Genomic DNA, 16,448 nt, shown 5'->3' on the forward strand with positions numbered 1-16,448 from the left:
ACGATTCTCGGGTGTTTGCCAATTCGGAACTAGCAAGAGATTTGAAAAATGATCCAGATGCCAAATGTCCAAATGACTCATACATTATTGCAGGTATGTAAAGATGATTCATTATGTCTACATAGCAAGTTTATGCTAATTATAGTTTGTATTTAACAGATTCCGCTTATCCTCAACGCCCGTACATTATGACACCTTATCCGAAAAACACACGAGAGCGAGCCAAAAAAGATTTTAATTATGCTTTATCGTCACAGCGTATGGCAATTGAACATGCATTTGGTGCGCTCACTTCGCGTTGGCGATTCCTTAAGCATTACTTGTACCAGCTGAATCCGGTCGATCTCGCCACCACCATCTATGTCTGCTGTATCCTCCACAATATCTGCATCGACCGACCTGGCAACGAACTCCCGGATAACATTGATGATTTTGACCAGGAGCTTAACGATCATCATCTTGTGAGTATTGCCGAAGTCGACGCGCATCATAGAACAGCCGAAGAAGATGAAGATAGTGGAGATACCGAAACTGCAACAGTAGTAGACATGGAACCAAATACTTCCAGCCTGCTGTCTATCTCTGTCGAACAAGACGACATCTTGACCGACGCTGAAGTACGGCGGCTACGTCAAGCAGGGAACGCCAAACGCGACACACTTAAGGATGAGTTACAAGCACGTCATTCCGGCCGGCGTCAAGCATAATTGTATCAATAAAACCACAATGATAAGAGTCTTTAAAAACCCAATTTGTTTTAAGTAAATATCACTTATCCGAAATGGTTTGTTGAAGTTAATTCTCGATTTCCGATGCGCGAATTTATTGCGATCGATTGTTTTATTTTCTAGAATCAATAACCTCGCATTGGTTCCACAAAGTATGAATGTGACAAGTCGTTATAGTTTCCACAAGTGTCAATAATTTGTGATATGTTAAGTGATACAAATAATACATTTATTCTTCAGTGTTATTTTGCTCTCTATTATTTTGACTACGGGTGAGTCCTACAAGTGCTGCAATTACATCTGCAATCCACTCCTCTGCTCTGACCCTTCTTTCTTCTAACTGTCGTTGGCTTTCAGCTCTTCTGTTTTCAAGATCGACCATCGCTTGAAGCTGCTGTTGAAAACGTCGCTCATCGGCTGCTTCGCGCTCTGCGTCGAGTGTACGTTCTTGTTCGGTGAACTGTTCGAAGATGCTGTCAAGTTTTTCAAACAGCTGTTCACGGCCCCGCTCATGCGCCTCCAAAAGCTCGCCGCCCAAATCGTTGTTAACTCGTCGTCGCTGCGCTGGTGGTTGTTCCGCATCATCTGTGACAGAGTTGCCGGCATTTGCTTCATCATGAGTTCGAACCAGGTTGCCTTGACGATTTGAATCGATTGTTACCGGCGCTATCACACTAGCATCGTCTTGGAGAAACGCCATCATCGCATCGTAGTGAGAGAACCTCTCTTGATTACGTCCTCCCCCATTTCCGGTCTGATTCGTTTCCCCAGTGAGTCTTTGGAAGCGTCGAAGGAGCTTATCCCATTTCTTCTTACAAGCACTTCTGCTACGTCGATGTCCAGAACTGGTATCCTCAATGAACTTATTGTAGATCTTGTCCCACCATTCCCCTTTTTCTTGGTTGCTTCTACCGTTCTTCCAGCGAGTATAATATTCTTCGACAGCGCGGATCAATTCTTCTTCTTCTTCTTCCATCCAGTCAGCAGTCGATTCTTCTTCCCTATCATCACCAGAGCCTACTGTATCGAGGTCAGAACCTTCACTGGCTTCAACCGTTTCTGGTTCTTGCTGTTGCGTGACGGGAGGCGTTGGTCGTACAGGTTGACTACCGTTTCTTGTGTTAAAACCTTGTGTTTCTGGTTCTTGCTGTTGGGTGACAGGAGGTGTTGATCGTACAAGCTGACTACCGTTTCTTCTGTTAAAACCTTGCGTAGCAGGAGACCAAATAATAAAATTGTCGCTCATGATAATAAAAGAAGATAAACGAAGTTGATGTGATAAAATAAGAAAGGGATAGATTTCGATGATAATTAGCATTTATTACTTCTTTATCCTGCCTATTTATATAGCCTGACATTCGGTAGGCATTTATAATAAGGAAAGTATTCATTTTATGCTGTTTTAACGGTCAATCATCTTTTTTTGTTCAATATCTCTTACTACTACTTGGAGATGTGGACGAAAATAGTAATAGCATGGTCCGAACGCCCGCAAAATTGCTCTCAAAATGTCCGTATGGACTATCACAATTTTGGTAATACCTTACTTCTAAATCAGGACCCCGTCCGGACGGCCGTTCGCCCTTTTTGAGAACACCCTAATATAAACACAGCCAAGTTTCACTGACCGTTGATGACGAAGCCGAGGATTTGAACTTGATGCAATGATTTTTGTGAATATGCCACTTGGCTCAACATATCATGCATGATTAACGGCATTTTGGTCAAGCTGTCCTTCATCTCTTTGGTCTGATCTTCGTTCTTTCCAATCTCGACACACCCCACTTCTTTTCTGTTTGCGCTGTAAATCACGTCAATTTTACGGCCAACCCGACGGTTCGTGGCTGGTTCGATGGCTGATATGGATCTTTTCTTGTTCAAAGCATCGGCATTAGCCTTGCTCGAGCCTTCACTCCTGTTTTTACATTACATCGTAAGCGCACTTTATTTTGAAGTGTATAATAACCCTGTTTTTTGCGAATCTTTTGATTTACCCTTTTACTGTGATGCGAGTGCCTTTGACGATGGTTTTTATGAAACCCCACACTTCATACAATTGGTCGTATTCAAGCATGTTGTCCATGTCGAGTTTTCTATTGTCGTACAAGAAAATTCTTGCAATTCGACGACCAACCATGCTTTCAAAGGCTCCTTTACGGGATCATGACACAATTTGCGGCCGAATTCATATGCTTCAGACGGAGTTGTCTACAAATTAGTAGCGCAATGTTTAATTTATGCAATGATGCTCGTTACTGCGACTCTTATTTTTTTCTTACCAGCTTTTCAATATCGCTTAAGATATCAATTAATTCAGCATCCAACGCAGGGAATAGCTTAGAACCAAAATTTTCTAAAGCATCCAGATCTCTACCCGAGAAAACATCATCCCAATTGTTATCGCTGATGTCTAATGAGTATTGTTGAACCTTAAAAAAATTCGTAAGTTCTTAACTTACGAAGTGCTTCTTTTTATGGTTCTTTTTCAAAGAAGAAAAAGGTTCTGAATTCTCAACTGAAATTTTAATTTTGGGTATTACAGAATTCACAGATAATTGTTTTTCCATAAAAATTTTTTTAATTTTTTGTCTTAGCAAAAACTATTATCCAAAAAAAATAATTATTTTTTTCAAAGAAATTAATTTTAATTTCGAAATGATATATCTTTTTAAGAAATTAACTTTAAAGATTTTTATTTATTAATGATGCTCAATATGAGTGACTGGGACGGACTAAAAAACATAAACATTCTAGGATGAGTGCTCTATATAACGCCTTTTTGATCTTATATAGACAAAAGGTCTGTTGATTTTAATACCTATGAGAAGCAATTCTAATTTTTATATATTTTAAAAAATAGATTTCAATGAAAAGCATAAAAATAATATAAATACAAAAATAGATGAGGAAAAAAGAAATTAACAGAATATTTAAATAATTGGAAACAGTTATAATAATTATTATAATTCTAAGTTTTTTTTTAATTTCGAGTTTTTTAAAAATTATAATAATTAAGAAAATCTAAGATAAATAAAAATATTCTAAATTAATTTTAAAACCATTTAATTCTAATTGTCCCTCTATTAATGGTAGTTGCACTGTTTCGTAAGTCGATGACAATCTGGTCTATGATCAGCGGTGCTTCATCAGACCGTTCCAGGCTCCAGAAATTCTTTTTCGACAACTGTCCTAACTCTCGCGAAATCCTTTCTTTGTCCAGAGTTGTCAGTTTTACTTTGAGGGACGTCGATCCGGGTGATTTAGTCGTTGGGTATGATGCTTTCGAGCATTCCCTGACTGCGATATTGTCTGCCTTGGGCCGAGCCAGCTCCACCATTTTCAGTGCTACGGCTGCCCAATCAGGCTTCTTGCGCCCTTTTGCCTTTACAAAAAAGCATTAACTTTTTGAAACTTGGTCACAATACTCGGTCTACAAGACGTATACTTACAACATCCACCTTTACCTGTTGCACAACCTTCCCATATAGGTTGGTCCAGGTTTTTTCGAGCGCGTCCCCCAAATACGAGTTCTGTGCAATAAATTCGACATTTTCGTCGATGAAGTGCTGGAAACTGGGTGTGCTTGTAGTTTTTAGATAGTTCTCGACAACTGCAGTATATCATTAGTGTCTCATACTCCAAGGCAATCTCCTTAGATTTGTGTCACTCACATGCTTCTGTTTCCTTGGTAACGTTCGTCATGGTAATAGTTTTTGCACAGAGAATAGGTTTAACACGAAATAGTTATTTACATATCCTCCTTTAGAAGGAAAGAAAACAAACATACTTCTTTCCTTCTAGATAGGATCTTATTCAGACATACCTTTTCGAGGTGGATTCTATAAGTATCATTATTTAATGAGAAACTAAATGTCTTTATTTTTTAAAAAAATAGTGTTATTTAATTGATGCTATCTAATTTTATTAAGTTATTAAAAAAAATGTTTACAAAAATGTCTTTTAAAATTTTAGCGATCGCCCTATTCCCCCTTTGTATCCTGCGATTAACTTTAAACTTAGTTTGGGTTATTTCTAGTTATTGGTTGAAAATACTTATTTATAGATGTAATAGAATATTACAAACTTATTGTTCTTTATTACAGAATAATATTCTATCCATTATTAAGTTTATTAAACATAAGTATTACTATTCTACAGATAAAAATCATTTTAGATTTGCATCTGTATGGTGCATACTGACTTAAATAGTTAATATATTTGAAATACCGACCCAAAAAAAGAAAGTGTATCAGAGTTGTCCAAAGTGAATTTTTTGAGATTCTGACCAGCAAGATGTGTTTAATAGCATATTATAAGCATTTCTTACTCGTTACTTTATGAAAAAAGGTGTTTTAGAGAGCTCTGATAGCCATCAAAGTTTTGTCGGAATATGAAAATTTACTATATAGACCCAAGATTTCGACAAGGTGGGAGGGGTAGATCAGTGAGGTAATGTAGGCTATTACAGTCTGTGTAACATTGCATTAGTCATGGTTACACAAACACGTTATCCTCATTATCATACTGCTTTTTCACAAGGGTTGTGTTTCCTTCATTGATACTTGCTCATTGTAGTGAAGCTACACTACTTCAAGATTGATCCAAATAACTCAACCCACTCCACCATCTTCGTAACCATTAAAATGCAGTAGAGAGAACACCACACACATGGATGAATCAAATATTACATAATTAGCACCATATTGATAATCTCTCAAACATGGATCACAATCGAGAATGACTCAGGACCAACTATTGTCAATACTTCGTTGCAATATAATATCGATAATCTCTTAAACATGAATCAGAATCGAGAATAACTCAGTACCAACCATTGTCAGTACTTCGTTTCAATCTACATTATCTGAGTTGAGTGAAGTGTACCTGTCAAAGAGCGGATATCATACGTCGATACTACAACCGTTACTGGCGTTATATCTAAGCATACAAGGATATAAAACACGATCGTGAAGCTGCCAAGATCGTAGAGAAATTTACTTCTAGAAGTTACAAATCCCACCGTAGAATTATTGCAAGTGATTAGTTTGTATTTTTACCTCCGTTATTCTGACTTTCATAAATAAATGAGTATAGCTATCGATCATGTAATTCCCTGACTAGTGCAAAACATAGAGTATGATATATGAAGAAGCGTATTGGGTGTTTCGGGTGTTAATTTAGCCACGGTGTTTCAAAAATTCTTAATTTTCGACAGCTCATGGTTTAAGTCAGTATGCACCATATTTTTAATTCCTAATATTCTAGTTGATTCTATTCATCTTTATTTTATAGAATTTATCCACTTCTTAAATGATAATCTTTCTAACATTTTTACAGGCTCTTTAGGTTTGGTATTACTAGGTTTATTAATTTATATAAGTTCTGCCCCTAATTCATCTAATACAAATCCTTCATCAAAATATACTTTTAATGTTAATTTTGGAGATGAGGTGCAGGGTCAAATAATCATCCATCAAATAGTAATTCTAATAATGATAAACTAATTACTTCTCCTGGAGTTGCTGCGGGAATTATTTCTGGAACAACAATAACTGCTGCAGTTAAAATTGCAAAAACAACTCCTAGAAATGGATTGTTTTTAGGTGTTGTTGGTACTATTGCTGATTTTGCTACTTATTAATTAGGTGAAATGAGGTTGTTGGGAGCATCCAATCACTTACAGATCGCAGCGATTCTAGGTTGGTGTTACTTTTTACAAGTATATTCCACGTTTGCTCCATTATATATAGTCCAGATAAGGCCATTTTAAAGAGTGGAACAATTTTTGTGATGTAGTCTTCAGCGCAGCTTCGATCGTCGTACTCTGGCAACATAACCTTGTGGGCAATCCATACCATGACGAACGTTACAAGGAAACAGAAGCATGTGAGTGACACGAATCTAAGGAGATTGCCTTGGAGTATGAGACACTAATGATATACTCAAAATGGATTGTTTTTAGGTGTTGTTGGTACTATTGCTGATTTTGCTACTTATGGATTAGGTGAAATGATGAATCATAACTATGAAGAAAGAAAAAAAATGAGAGAAATGTGTAAAAGAATGTATTATCACTCTATTGAAAGATCTGGTAGTCCTCCACCATGCTTTCAAAGGCTTCTTTACGGGATCATGACACAATTTGCAGCTGAATTCATACGCTTCAGACAGAGTTGTCTACAAATTAGTAGCGCAATGTTTAATTTATGCAATAATGCTCATTACTGCGACTCTTATTTTTTTCTTACCAGCTATTCAATATCGCTTAAGATATCAATTAATTCAGCATCCAACGCGGGGAATAGCTTAGAACCAAAATTTTCTAAAGCATCCAGATCTCCACCCGAGAAAACATCATCCCAATTGTTATCGCTAATGTCCAATATGAGTGACTGGGACGGACTAAAAAACATAAACATTCTGTGATGAGTGCTCTATATAACGTCTTTTTGATCTTATACAGACAAAAGGTCTGTTGATTTTAATACCTACTGATGGTAGTTGCACTGTTTCGCAAAGTCGATGACAATCTGGTCTATGATCAGTGGTGCTTCATCAGACCGTTCCAGGCTCCAGAAATTCTTTTTCAACAACTGTCCTATTAGGTTTATGGAGCAAATGCTTTTGGATTAAATAAATTATCTATTACCAAAAGATTAGAATGGGTTGACCAACATTTTTCAGAAATCTTAGATTTAAATTCAGGATTATGGAGAAAAGCTGATGAACCTATGTTATTTTTAGCTTTTTGTTTTGAGTTACAAGGTTATAATAAGGATCCATTAAACTTTATTTCTAGATTACCAACTTATTTAGATGCAACATGTAATGGTGTACAATATTTAGCTGCAATGATTTCTGATTTTGATCTAGCTAGTAAAGTTAATTTATGTAGTTGAATCTGATATGAAAGATGATCCTAATGATCTTTATAGTTTAATGTTAAATCCTATTAATGAAGAAATTAAGAAAATAGATTAATGTGATTTAGAGTATGCTAGATTAAAGGGTTTAGTATTAAATAGAAAGATTGTAAAAAGAAGTTTAATAACTATTTCATATGGAGTTAAGATTAAAGGAATTTATGATCAATTAATTCAAGATCATTTTTCTATATATAAAAAATTGCCCATCAATCGTGGGTTATTGCCTCCATCGCTGATAGTTTTTTTGCAAATGGCATTCCAGCATGTACTGTTTCATAGTATAAATATACAAGAGTTAGATATACCTATTGAACAACAACGAAAGGAGAAAAATCCCACAGAAAAGAACCAACATCTGTGTCATCGAGCGATGTTTTTATGCTGTGGAATGAGGTGCTTGAAGACGGTAATTTATTTCAAATAAGGTATCAGATAGGGAGATGAGGTAGAAATTATGAACTAATATATGACGTAAGGTTGATGGGATGATATAGGGGTAGTTCAGTTTTTTTTTGTTTTTTCGATGACAATGACGATGACGGTGATGATGATGATGATGACGGTGACGGTGATGATGATTCAGGAACAAAGGTTGTTGGGAGCATCCAATCACTTACAGATCGCAGTGATTCTAGGTTGGTGTTACTTTTTACAAGTATATTCCACGTTTGCTCCATTATATATAGTCCAGATAAGGCCATTTTAAAGAGTGGAACAATTCTTGTGATGTAGTCTTCAGCACAGCTTCGATCGTCGTACTCTGGCAACATAACCTTGTGGGCAATCCATTACCAGCATTGATATTTTGCAGCCTGGAAGTTGCAAAAAGTTAGTATCAATAGACTAATATAAACACAGCCAAGTTTCACTGACCGTTGATGACGAAGCCGAGGATTTGAACTTGATGCAATGATTTTTGTGAATATGCCACTTGGCTCAACATATCATGCATGATTAACAGCATTTTGGTCAAGCTGTCCTTCATCTCTTTGGTCTGATCTTCGTTCTTTCCAATCTCGACACACCCCACTTCTTTTCTGTTTGCGCTGTAAATCACGTCAATTTTACGGCCAACCCGACAGTTCGTGGCTGGTTCGATGGCTGATATGGATCTTTTCTTGTTCAAAGCATCGGCATTAGCCTTGCTCGAGCCTTCACTCCTGTTTTTACATTACATCGTAAGCGCACTTTATTTTGAAGTGTATAATAACCCTGTTTTTTGCGAATCTTTTCATTTACCCTTTTACTGTGATGCGAGTGCCTTTGACGATGGTTTTTATGAAACCCCACACTTCATACAATTGGTCGTATTCAAGCATGTTGTCTATGTCGAGTTTTCTATTGTCGTACAAGAAAATTCTTGCAGACTTCTGTAATTCGACGACCAACCATGCTTTCAAAGGCTCCTTTATGGGATCATGACACAATTTGCGGCCGAATTCATATGCTTCAGACAGAGTTGTCTACAAATTAGTAGCGCAATGTTTAATTTATGCAATGATGCTTGTTACTGCGACTCATATTTTTTTCTTACCAGCTTTTCAATATCGCTCAAGATATCAATTAATTCAGCATCCAATGCAGGGAATAGCTTAGAACCAAAATTTTCTAAAGCATCCAGATTTCCACCCGAGAAAACATCATCCCAATTGTTATCGCCGATGTCCAATGAGTATTGTTGAACCTTAAAAAAATTCGTAAGTTCTTAACTTACGAAGTGCTTCTTTTTATGGTTCTTTTTCAAAGAAGAAAAAGGTTCTGAATTCTCAACTGAAATTTTAATTTTGGGTATTACAGAATTCACAGATAATTGTTTTTCCATAAAAATTTTTTTAATTTTTTGTCTTAGCAAAAACTATTATCCATAAAAATAATTATTTTTTTCAAAGAAATTAATTTAATTTCGAAATGATATATCTTTTTAAGAAATTAACTTTAAAGATTTTTATTTATTAATGATGCTCAATATGAGTGACTGGGACGGACTAAAAAACATAAACATTCTAGGATGAGTGCTCTATATAACGCCTTTTTGATCTTATATAGACAAAAGGTCTGTTGATTTTAATACCTATTAATGGTAGTTGCACTGTTTCGCAAGTCGATGACAATCTGGTCTATGATCAGCGGTGCTTCATCAGACCGTTCCAGGCTCCAGAAATTCTTTTTCGACAACTGTCCTAACTCTCGCGAAATCCTTTCTTTGTCCAGAGTTGTCAGTTTTACTTTGAGGGACGTCGATCCGGGTGATTTAGTCGTTGGGTATGATGCTTTCGAGTATTCCCTGACTGCGATATTGTCTGCCTTGGGCCGAGCCAGCTCCACCATTTTCAGTGCTACGGCTGCCCAATCAGGCTTCTTGCGCCCTTTTGCCTTTACAAAAAAGCATTAACTTTTTGAAACTTGGTCACAATACTCAGTCTACAAGACGTATACTTACAACATCCACCTTTACCCATTGCACAACCTTCCCATACAGGTTGGTCCAGGTTTTTTCGAGCGCGTCCCCCAAATACGAGTTCTGTGCAATAAATTCGACATTTTCGTCGATGAAGTGCTGGAAACTGGGTGTGCTTGTAGTTTTTAGATAGTTCTCGACAACTGCAGTATATCATTAGTGTCTCATACTCCAAGGCAATCTCCTTAGATTTGTGTCACTCACATGCTTCTGTTTCCTTGGTAACGTTCGTCATGGTAATAGTTCTTGCACAGAGAATGGGTTTAACACGAAATAGTTATTTACATATCCTCCTTTAGAAGGAAAGAAAACAAACATACTTCTTTCCTTCTAGATAGGATCTTATTCAGACATACCTTTTCGAGGTGGATTCTATAAGTATCATTATTTAATGAGAAACTAAATGTCTTTATTTTTTAAAAAAATAGTGTTATTTAATTGATGCTATCTAATTTTATTAAGTTATTAAAAAAAATGTTTACAAAAATGTCTTTTAAAATTTTAGCGATCGCCCTATTCCCCCTTTGTATCCTGCGATTAACTTTAAACTTAGTTTGGGTTATTTCTAGTTATTGGTTTAAAATACTTATTTATAGATGTAATAGAATATTACAAACTTATTATTCTTTATTACAGAATAATATTCTATCCATTATTAAGTTTATTAAACATAAGTATTACTATTCTACAGATAAAAATCATTTTAGATTTGCATCTGTATTTTTAATTCCTAATATTCTAGTTGATTCTATTCATCTTTATTTTATAGAATTTATCCACTTCTTAAATGATAATCTTTCTAACATTTTTACAGGCTCTTTAGGTTTAGTATTACTAGGTTTATTAATTTATATAAGTTCTGCCCCTAATTCATCTAATACAAATCCTTCATCAAAAAATACTTTTAATGTTAATTTTGGAGATGAGGTGCAGGGTCAAATAATCATCCATCAAATAGTAATTCTAATAATGATAAACTAATTACTTCTCCTGGAGTTGCTGCGGGAATTATTTCTGGAACAACAATAACTGCTGCAGTTATAATTGCAAAAACAAATCCTAGAAATGGATTGTTTTTAGGTGTTGTTGGTACTATTGCTGATTTTGCTACTTATAGATTAGGTGAAATGAGGTTGTTGGGAGCATCCAATCACTTACAGATCGCAGCGATTCTAGGTTGGTGTTACTTTTTACAAGTATATTCCACGTTTGCTCCATTATATATAGTCCAGATAAGGCCATTTTAAAGAGTGGAACAATTTTTGTGATGTAGTCTTCAGCGCAGCTTGGATATTCAGTGCTTTCGATCGTCGTACTCTGGCAACATAACCTTGTGGGCAATCCATTACCAGCATTGATATTTTGCAGCCTGGAAGTTGCAAAAAGTTAGTATCAATAGACTAATATAAACACAGCCAAGTTTCACTGACCGTTGATGACGAAGCCGAGGATTTGAACTTGATGCAATGATTTTTGTGAATATGCCACTTGGCTCAACATATCATGCATGATTAACGGCATTTTGGTCAAGCTGTCCTTCATCTCTTTGGTCTGATCTTCGTTCTTTCCAATCTCGACACACCCCACTTCTTTTCTGTTTGCGCTGTAAATCACGTCAATTTCACGGCCAACCCGACGGTTCGTGGCTGGTTCGATGGCTGATATGGATCTTTTCCTGTTCAAAGCATCGGTATTAGCCTTGCTCAAGCCTTCACTCCTGTTTTTACATTACATCGTAAGCGCACTTTATTTTGAAGTATATAATAACCCTGTTTTCTGCGAATCTTTTGATTTACCCTTTTGCTGTGATGCGAGTGCCTTTGACGATGGTTTTTATGAAACCCCACACTTCATACAATTGGTCGTAATCAAGCATGTTGTCCATGTCGAGTTTTCTATTGTCGTACAAGAAAATTCTTGCAATTCGACGACCAACCATGCTTTCAAAGGCTCCTTTACGGGATCATGACACAATTTGCGGCCGAATTCATATGCTTCAGACGGAGTTGTCTACAAATTAGTAGCGCAATGTTTAATTTATGCAATGATGCTCGTTACTGCGACTCTTATTTTTTTCTTACCAGCTTTTCAATATCGCTTAAGATATCAATCAATTCAGCATCCAACGCGGGGAATAGCTTAGAACCAAAATTTTCTAAAGCATCCAGATCTCCACCCGAGAAAACATCATCCCAATTGTTATCGCCGATGTCCAATATGAGTGACTGGGACGGACTAAAAAACATAAACATTCTGTGATGAGTGCTCTATATAACGTCTTTTTGATCTTATACAGACAAAAGGTCCGTTGATTTTAACACCTACTGATAGTAGTTGCACTGTTTCGCAAAGTCGATGACAATCTGGTCTATGATCAGCGGCGCTTCATCAGACCGTTCCAGGCTCCAGAAATTCTTTTTCGACAACTGTCCTAACTCTCGCGAAATCCTTTCTTTGTCCAGAGTTGTCCGTTTTACTTTGAGGGACGTCGATTCGGGTGATTTAGTCGTTGGGTATGATGCTTTCGAGCATTCCCCGACTGCGATATCGCCTGCCTTGGGCCGAGCCAGCTCCACCATCTTCAGTGCTACGGCTGCCCAATCAGGCTTCTTGCGCCCTTTTGCCTTTACAAAAAAGCATTAACTTTTTGAAACTTGGTCACAATACTCGGTCTGCAAGACGTATACTTACAACATCCACCTTTACCCGTTGCGCAACCTTCCCATACAGGGTGGTCCAGGTTTTTTCGAGCGCGTCCCCCAAATACGAGTTCTGTGCAATAAATTCGACATTTTCGTCGATGAAGCGCTGGAAACTGGGTGTGCTTGCGGTTTTTAGATAGTTCTCGACAACTGCAGTATATCATTAGTGTCTCATACTCAAAGGCAATTTCCTTAGATTCGTGTCACTCACATGCTTCTGTTTCCTTGGTAACGTTCGTCATGGTAACAGTTTTTGCACAGAGAACCCCAACGCGCAGCAGTACGTTGGAGGGTGAAAGTTCATACAGTGCCGCATGGTGAGCATTCAAAGTGAGCCCCCAACATTTCTCCTCATACCTTTGATATCACGATGTAAATTTTTGTTCTATCCAATTCAAACTTACAAGATAATGAGCGTTTCTCTGACCTTCTCCTTTCGTCTTATACAATGATGATTATAAAGTTTTCCAAACACACACATACACAGAACAAAACTTACATGATGGAGATGGGCAGTGCATGCAAGCGCCTCGGATGGATTTTCCAGTAGACCAGCCAGATCGTGAACCATGTAGGGACACACCATACATATACAGCGCTGTTCCTTTTTTTACTGGATCTCCACGCTCCACAGCTAAACCAGTCGACGGTACGTATTATTGTGATGTAGTACTTTAAAGTGTTACTATTAGTACCAGTGCACAATCTCCAGTGTACCCCTTCCCGAGCTTTTATCCATCACAATAGACAGAAGAACAGATTTAGCAAGAATATCCAAGTTGCACTGAGGACTATATGAAAAAAATAGTTCCACTCTCTAAAATGGCGTTATCTGGACTGGCGATTATGGAGCAAAAGTGGGATGTACTTGTCAAAAGTAAGACTGACCTGGAATTGCTGCGATCTGCAAACGATTGGATGCTCCCAACGACTTTTGTCACCGAATTGTCTTCACCGTCATCATCATCGAAAAAACAAAAAAAAAATCATCTCATCAACCTTGTATCACATGTACAGTTCATATCCACCTCGTCTCTTTATCCTATATCTCGAAAAAAGTCATCATCTTAAAGCACCTCATTCCACAGCATAAAAACATCGCTCGATGGCACAAACGTCAGAAGATTTCTTCTTTTCAGTCGTTGTTCATACTAAGAGGCCCTTTCTTATATATACTTATATGTAACACGATTCAGAGAAAGCAATATCCTTCGTGATACAAATGATACTAAATCATCATCCGAAAGTATTTGACGAAGCAGTCGAAAGTATTCTGAATTGGACGAGCGACGTGAATATATAACACCGACTGCCAACCATCATTGTAACAATTTTAACTTACGTATGAGTTATCCGTTGCAAGAACATCGCCATGCTGGAGCGATGGTATATTAAGCTTAACAGCTTAGGGTGGAATGGAAAAATATATGGATGACATACTGTATCTGGTGCTGCCACATAGTATCTTACTAGAAACTATAAGACATTTACCATATTCGCAAAGGAATTTTTGAAGCGTTAAAAGCCTACATATTTCTTGGATTATATGCCACAAGTTATAAACTACTACTACTGCTCGATCCATTTCATATGCTTTGAACTATTTTATTCACATGTATTCTTCTTTCCCGTGTTGTGTTTAGTTGAAGGAACAGAGAGGATGATGTTGGGTACAAGATAGACAATCTTTATATAAGTAGCATAACGATTATCGCAAGAGTGAGAGAGTGACATCGCCCCGTAGCTTGGCCTTGAGTTCAATCTCTGCATCCAGATTTAAATCCAAACGTAGCTTCAAGGGGTTTTCGTCCTTATCCTTATTATTTGCGTCTTTTGCCACGTCAGTCGCTGTATCGAGCAGTTGACCAGCGGTATCACCGACTGTATCCACCATGTCATCTGCAGTGTTATTGACATGCCGCAATGGTGCAGGATGCGTTACTGCTTTTGCTGAATCATTTGGGCGTGCCGGCTGTGCCGTATGTACTGGTGCCGGCACTGTGGGTGCCGCTTCTCCTTCTGATAGTTCTTTTCGCTGGGCCCTCCTATTTTGCCTGTTCCGATCACGTCTATGTCTCCTCGTCCGACTACCTCGCGAGGAAAGCGCATCAGAGAGCACATCTGAAAGTGGATGTGTTTCTATATCATCGTCGTTAACACTCTGTCTTCTTCTTTCGTGGTCGGTTTCTTCAACATCGTCGTCTGCCGATGTATAGGGTTGCTCTTCTTGTTGTTGTTGGCGAGTGTTGCCTTTCGCATCTAATTGCTCGTTGCCGCTTCGTGGTGGTGATGATTCTTTATTTCTTGATCTGTTGTTACGTGCAGGTGGTCTGCTTCGTTCACGCGTTGTGGCCGTCTCATCGGGACGTGACGACTTCTTTCCTGACCACATGTCGGTGTTGCCACTGTCGTTTTTTGATGTTATCCAACTTCTTGTTATCTTTGTAGTGATGACAAACGGTTTTGATTCAAAGTTGCGCGGTAACCAACAAAAAGAAGTAGAAGAAGGGAACAAAAAGCTTACTAGCCGAGAGGAAATTGGCAATAAAACATAATAAATGGCAACAAACATTCGTATGTTTCGGAATATTCTGACAGGAACTGCAGCCGTTGCACAGATTATACTAGAATATGTTTTACGCAGGATACCAGGATAGAGAGAGTAGATAAATTCATACCCAGACTACGTCACACTCATCATCGCTTTTTGCTGGGCTTCGTCAAACACACATACACAGACACAGACAAGTCCTCAATTTGACAATGTTGCGATTAATAGCCACGCGCCGTACCACTTTGGCTGCTTTGAAGAACAAAGGTGTTTGCCGTTACAGCACCAGCCTTCAGCCCACCGCCAAAGAAGTCGCTCCCAGTGTCGCTCAGTCTCCTAACCGTGCTACTACATGGAGCCGCGATCAACGTCCTAAGAACGAGGCCATGGTTGGCCCCCGTTTCGAACAAATGGATTTAGAAGCTCAGGTATATAAACTTACGTTTTCCGCTCATTCTGATCTTTAAGTCTCAATAGTTTTTTAACAAAGATTACTTCTTATTAACATAACGACATGTTTGTAACGAAATTTTATACGTTAACAGCCCAACGGTATGGCCGCCATTGAATTGATTGCCGAGGAACCCGTTCACTTTGTCAACAAGCGTATCGCTTCCTGCGATGGAGGTATATAAGAAGAGAAATGAAGCTGCGCATTGAGAATTAATATGTTTGGAAGAAAGGGAGAGAGAAGGATATTGAACATATCAAATTATTCCTGTATGCAATACATAGGCGGCGGTGCTCTTGGTCATCCTAAGGTGTACATCAACTTGGATAAGCCTGGCGCTCACGCATGTGGTTACTGTAAGTCTGGAAGAAAAGAAGAGGCTGGAGCGCTATATATGTATATAATGTAAGGAACGATCTCTAACATGTATGAATTCATTACCTAGGCGGTATCCGTTTCCAAATGGAAGATCATCATCACTAGAAAAGATTTGTCAACTATAATTGCATCGGCAAAGAAGCTTACAACCTCGACAACAACAACATCAATCAAACTAAAAGACAATAAATCTCGAAGAATAAATTTCTTTCTTGTTGCTACATATACACCCATCAGAAAAGGAAATTAAGGAA

At 37.8% G+C, this 16,448-nt stretch overlaps 5 protein-coding genes across 5 annotated transcripts; 1 reads left to right on the top strand and 4 right to left on the bottom strand.

Moving 5' to 3' along the window:
- Window positions 1–2,348: 2,348 nt before the first annotated feature.
- Window positions 2,349–4,430, bottom strand: BDB00DRAFT_867179 (uncharacterized protein; the record flags this gene model as incomplete). Its single annotated transcript, XM_053126315.1, has 7 exons — window positions 2,349–2,643; window positions 2,723–2,744; window positions 2,834–2,936; window positions 3,008–3,138; window positions 3,828–4,110; window positions 4,193–4,338; window positions 4,400–4,430. 7 exons carry the CDS (start codon window positions 4,428–4,430, stop codon window positions 2,349–2,351), a joined length of 1,011 nt encoding a protein of 336 aa, XP_052984801.1.
- Window positions 4,431–8,519: 4,089 nt separating this feature from the next.
- BDB00DRAFT_754408 (uncharacterized protein) lies at window positions 8,520–8,804 on the bottom strand (the record flags this gene model as incomplete). Its single annotated transcript, XM_053118756.1, has 1 exon — window positions 8,520–8,804. A coding segment is annotated over one exon (285 nt), but the record flags the coding sequence as incomplete, so codon positions are not given.
- A 2,730-nt stretch (window positions 8,805–11,534) lies between these two features.
- Window positions 11,535–13,385, bottom strand: BDB00DRAFT_783693 (uncharacterized protein; the record flags this gene model as incomplete). The annotated part of the gene is made up of 9 exons (XM_053120403.1): window positions 11,535–11,787; window positions 11,909–11,960; window positions 12,020–12,122; window positions 12,194–12,347; window positions 12,438–12,736; window positions 12,804–12,964; window positions 13,026–13,171; window positions 13,219–13,247; window positions 13,314–13,385. 9 exons carry the CDS (start codon window positions 13,383–13,385, stop codon window positions 11,535–11,537), a joined length of 1,269 nt encoding a protein of 422 aa, XP_052984803.1.
- Window positions 13,386–14,386: 1,001 nt separating this feature from the next.
- BDB00DRAFT_798390 (uncharacterized protein) lies at window positions 14,387–15,528 on the bottom strand. The gene has a single exon (XM_053121606.1). The coding sequence runs from the start codon at window positions 15,384–15,386 to the stop codon at window positions 14,523–14,525; it is 864 nt and encodes a 287-aa protein (XP_052984804.1). The 5' UTR covers window positions 15,387–15,528; the 3' UTR covers window positions 14,387–14,522.
- BDB00DRAFT_389532 (zinc-finger domain-containing protein) lies at window positions 15,491–16,447 on the top strand. The gene is made up of 4 exons (XM_053117195.1): window positions 15,491–15,793; window positions 15,911–15,992; window positions 16,101–16,172; window positions 16,262–16,447. The coding sequence occupies exons 1-4, from the start codon at window positions 15,578–15,580 to the stop codon at window positions 16,297–16,299; spliced, it is 408 nt and encodes a 135-aa protein (XP_052984805.1). The 5' UTR covers window positions 15,491–15,577; the 3' UTR covers window positions 16,300–16,447.
- The last annotated feature ends 1 nt before the right edge of the window (window position 16,448 follows it).

This window comes from Zychaea mexicana (assembly GCF_025766255.1).
Source record: "Zychaea mexicana strain RSA 1403 chromosome Unknown BDB00scaffold_4, whole genome shotgun sequence".
NCBI lineage: Eukaryota > Fungi > Mucoromycota > Mucoromycetes > Mucorales > Lichtheimiaceae > Zychaea > Zychaea mexicana.

Bases quoted from the DNA above. Each gene is read 5' to 3' on its own strand.
- BDB00DRAFT_798390 (XM_053121606.1), bottom strand. From the start codon at position 15,386: ATGTTTGTTGCCATTTATTATGTTTTATTGCCAATTTCCTCTCGGCTA.
- BDB00DRAFT_389532 (XM_053117195.1), top strand. From the start codon at position 15,578: ATGTTGCGATTAATAGCCACGCGCCGTACCACTTTGGCTGCTTTGAAG. The intron at 15,993-16,100 runs GTATATAAGAAG...TGCAATACATAG, and splicing joins TATCGCTTCCTGCGATGGAG to GCGGCGGTGCTCTTGGTCAT. The intron at 16,173-16,261 runs GTAAGTCTGGAA...TTCATTACCTAG, and splicing joins CGCTCACGCATGTGGTTACT to GCGGTATCCGTTTCCAAATG.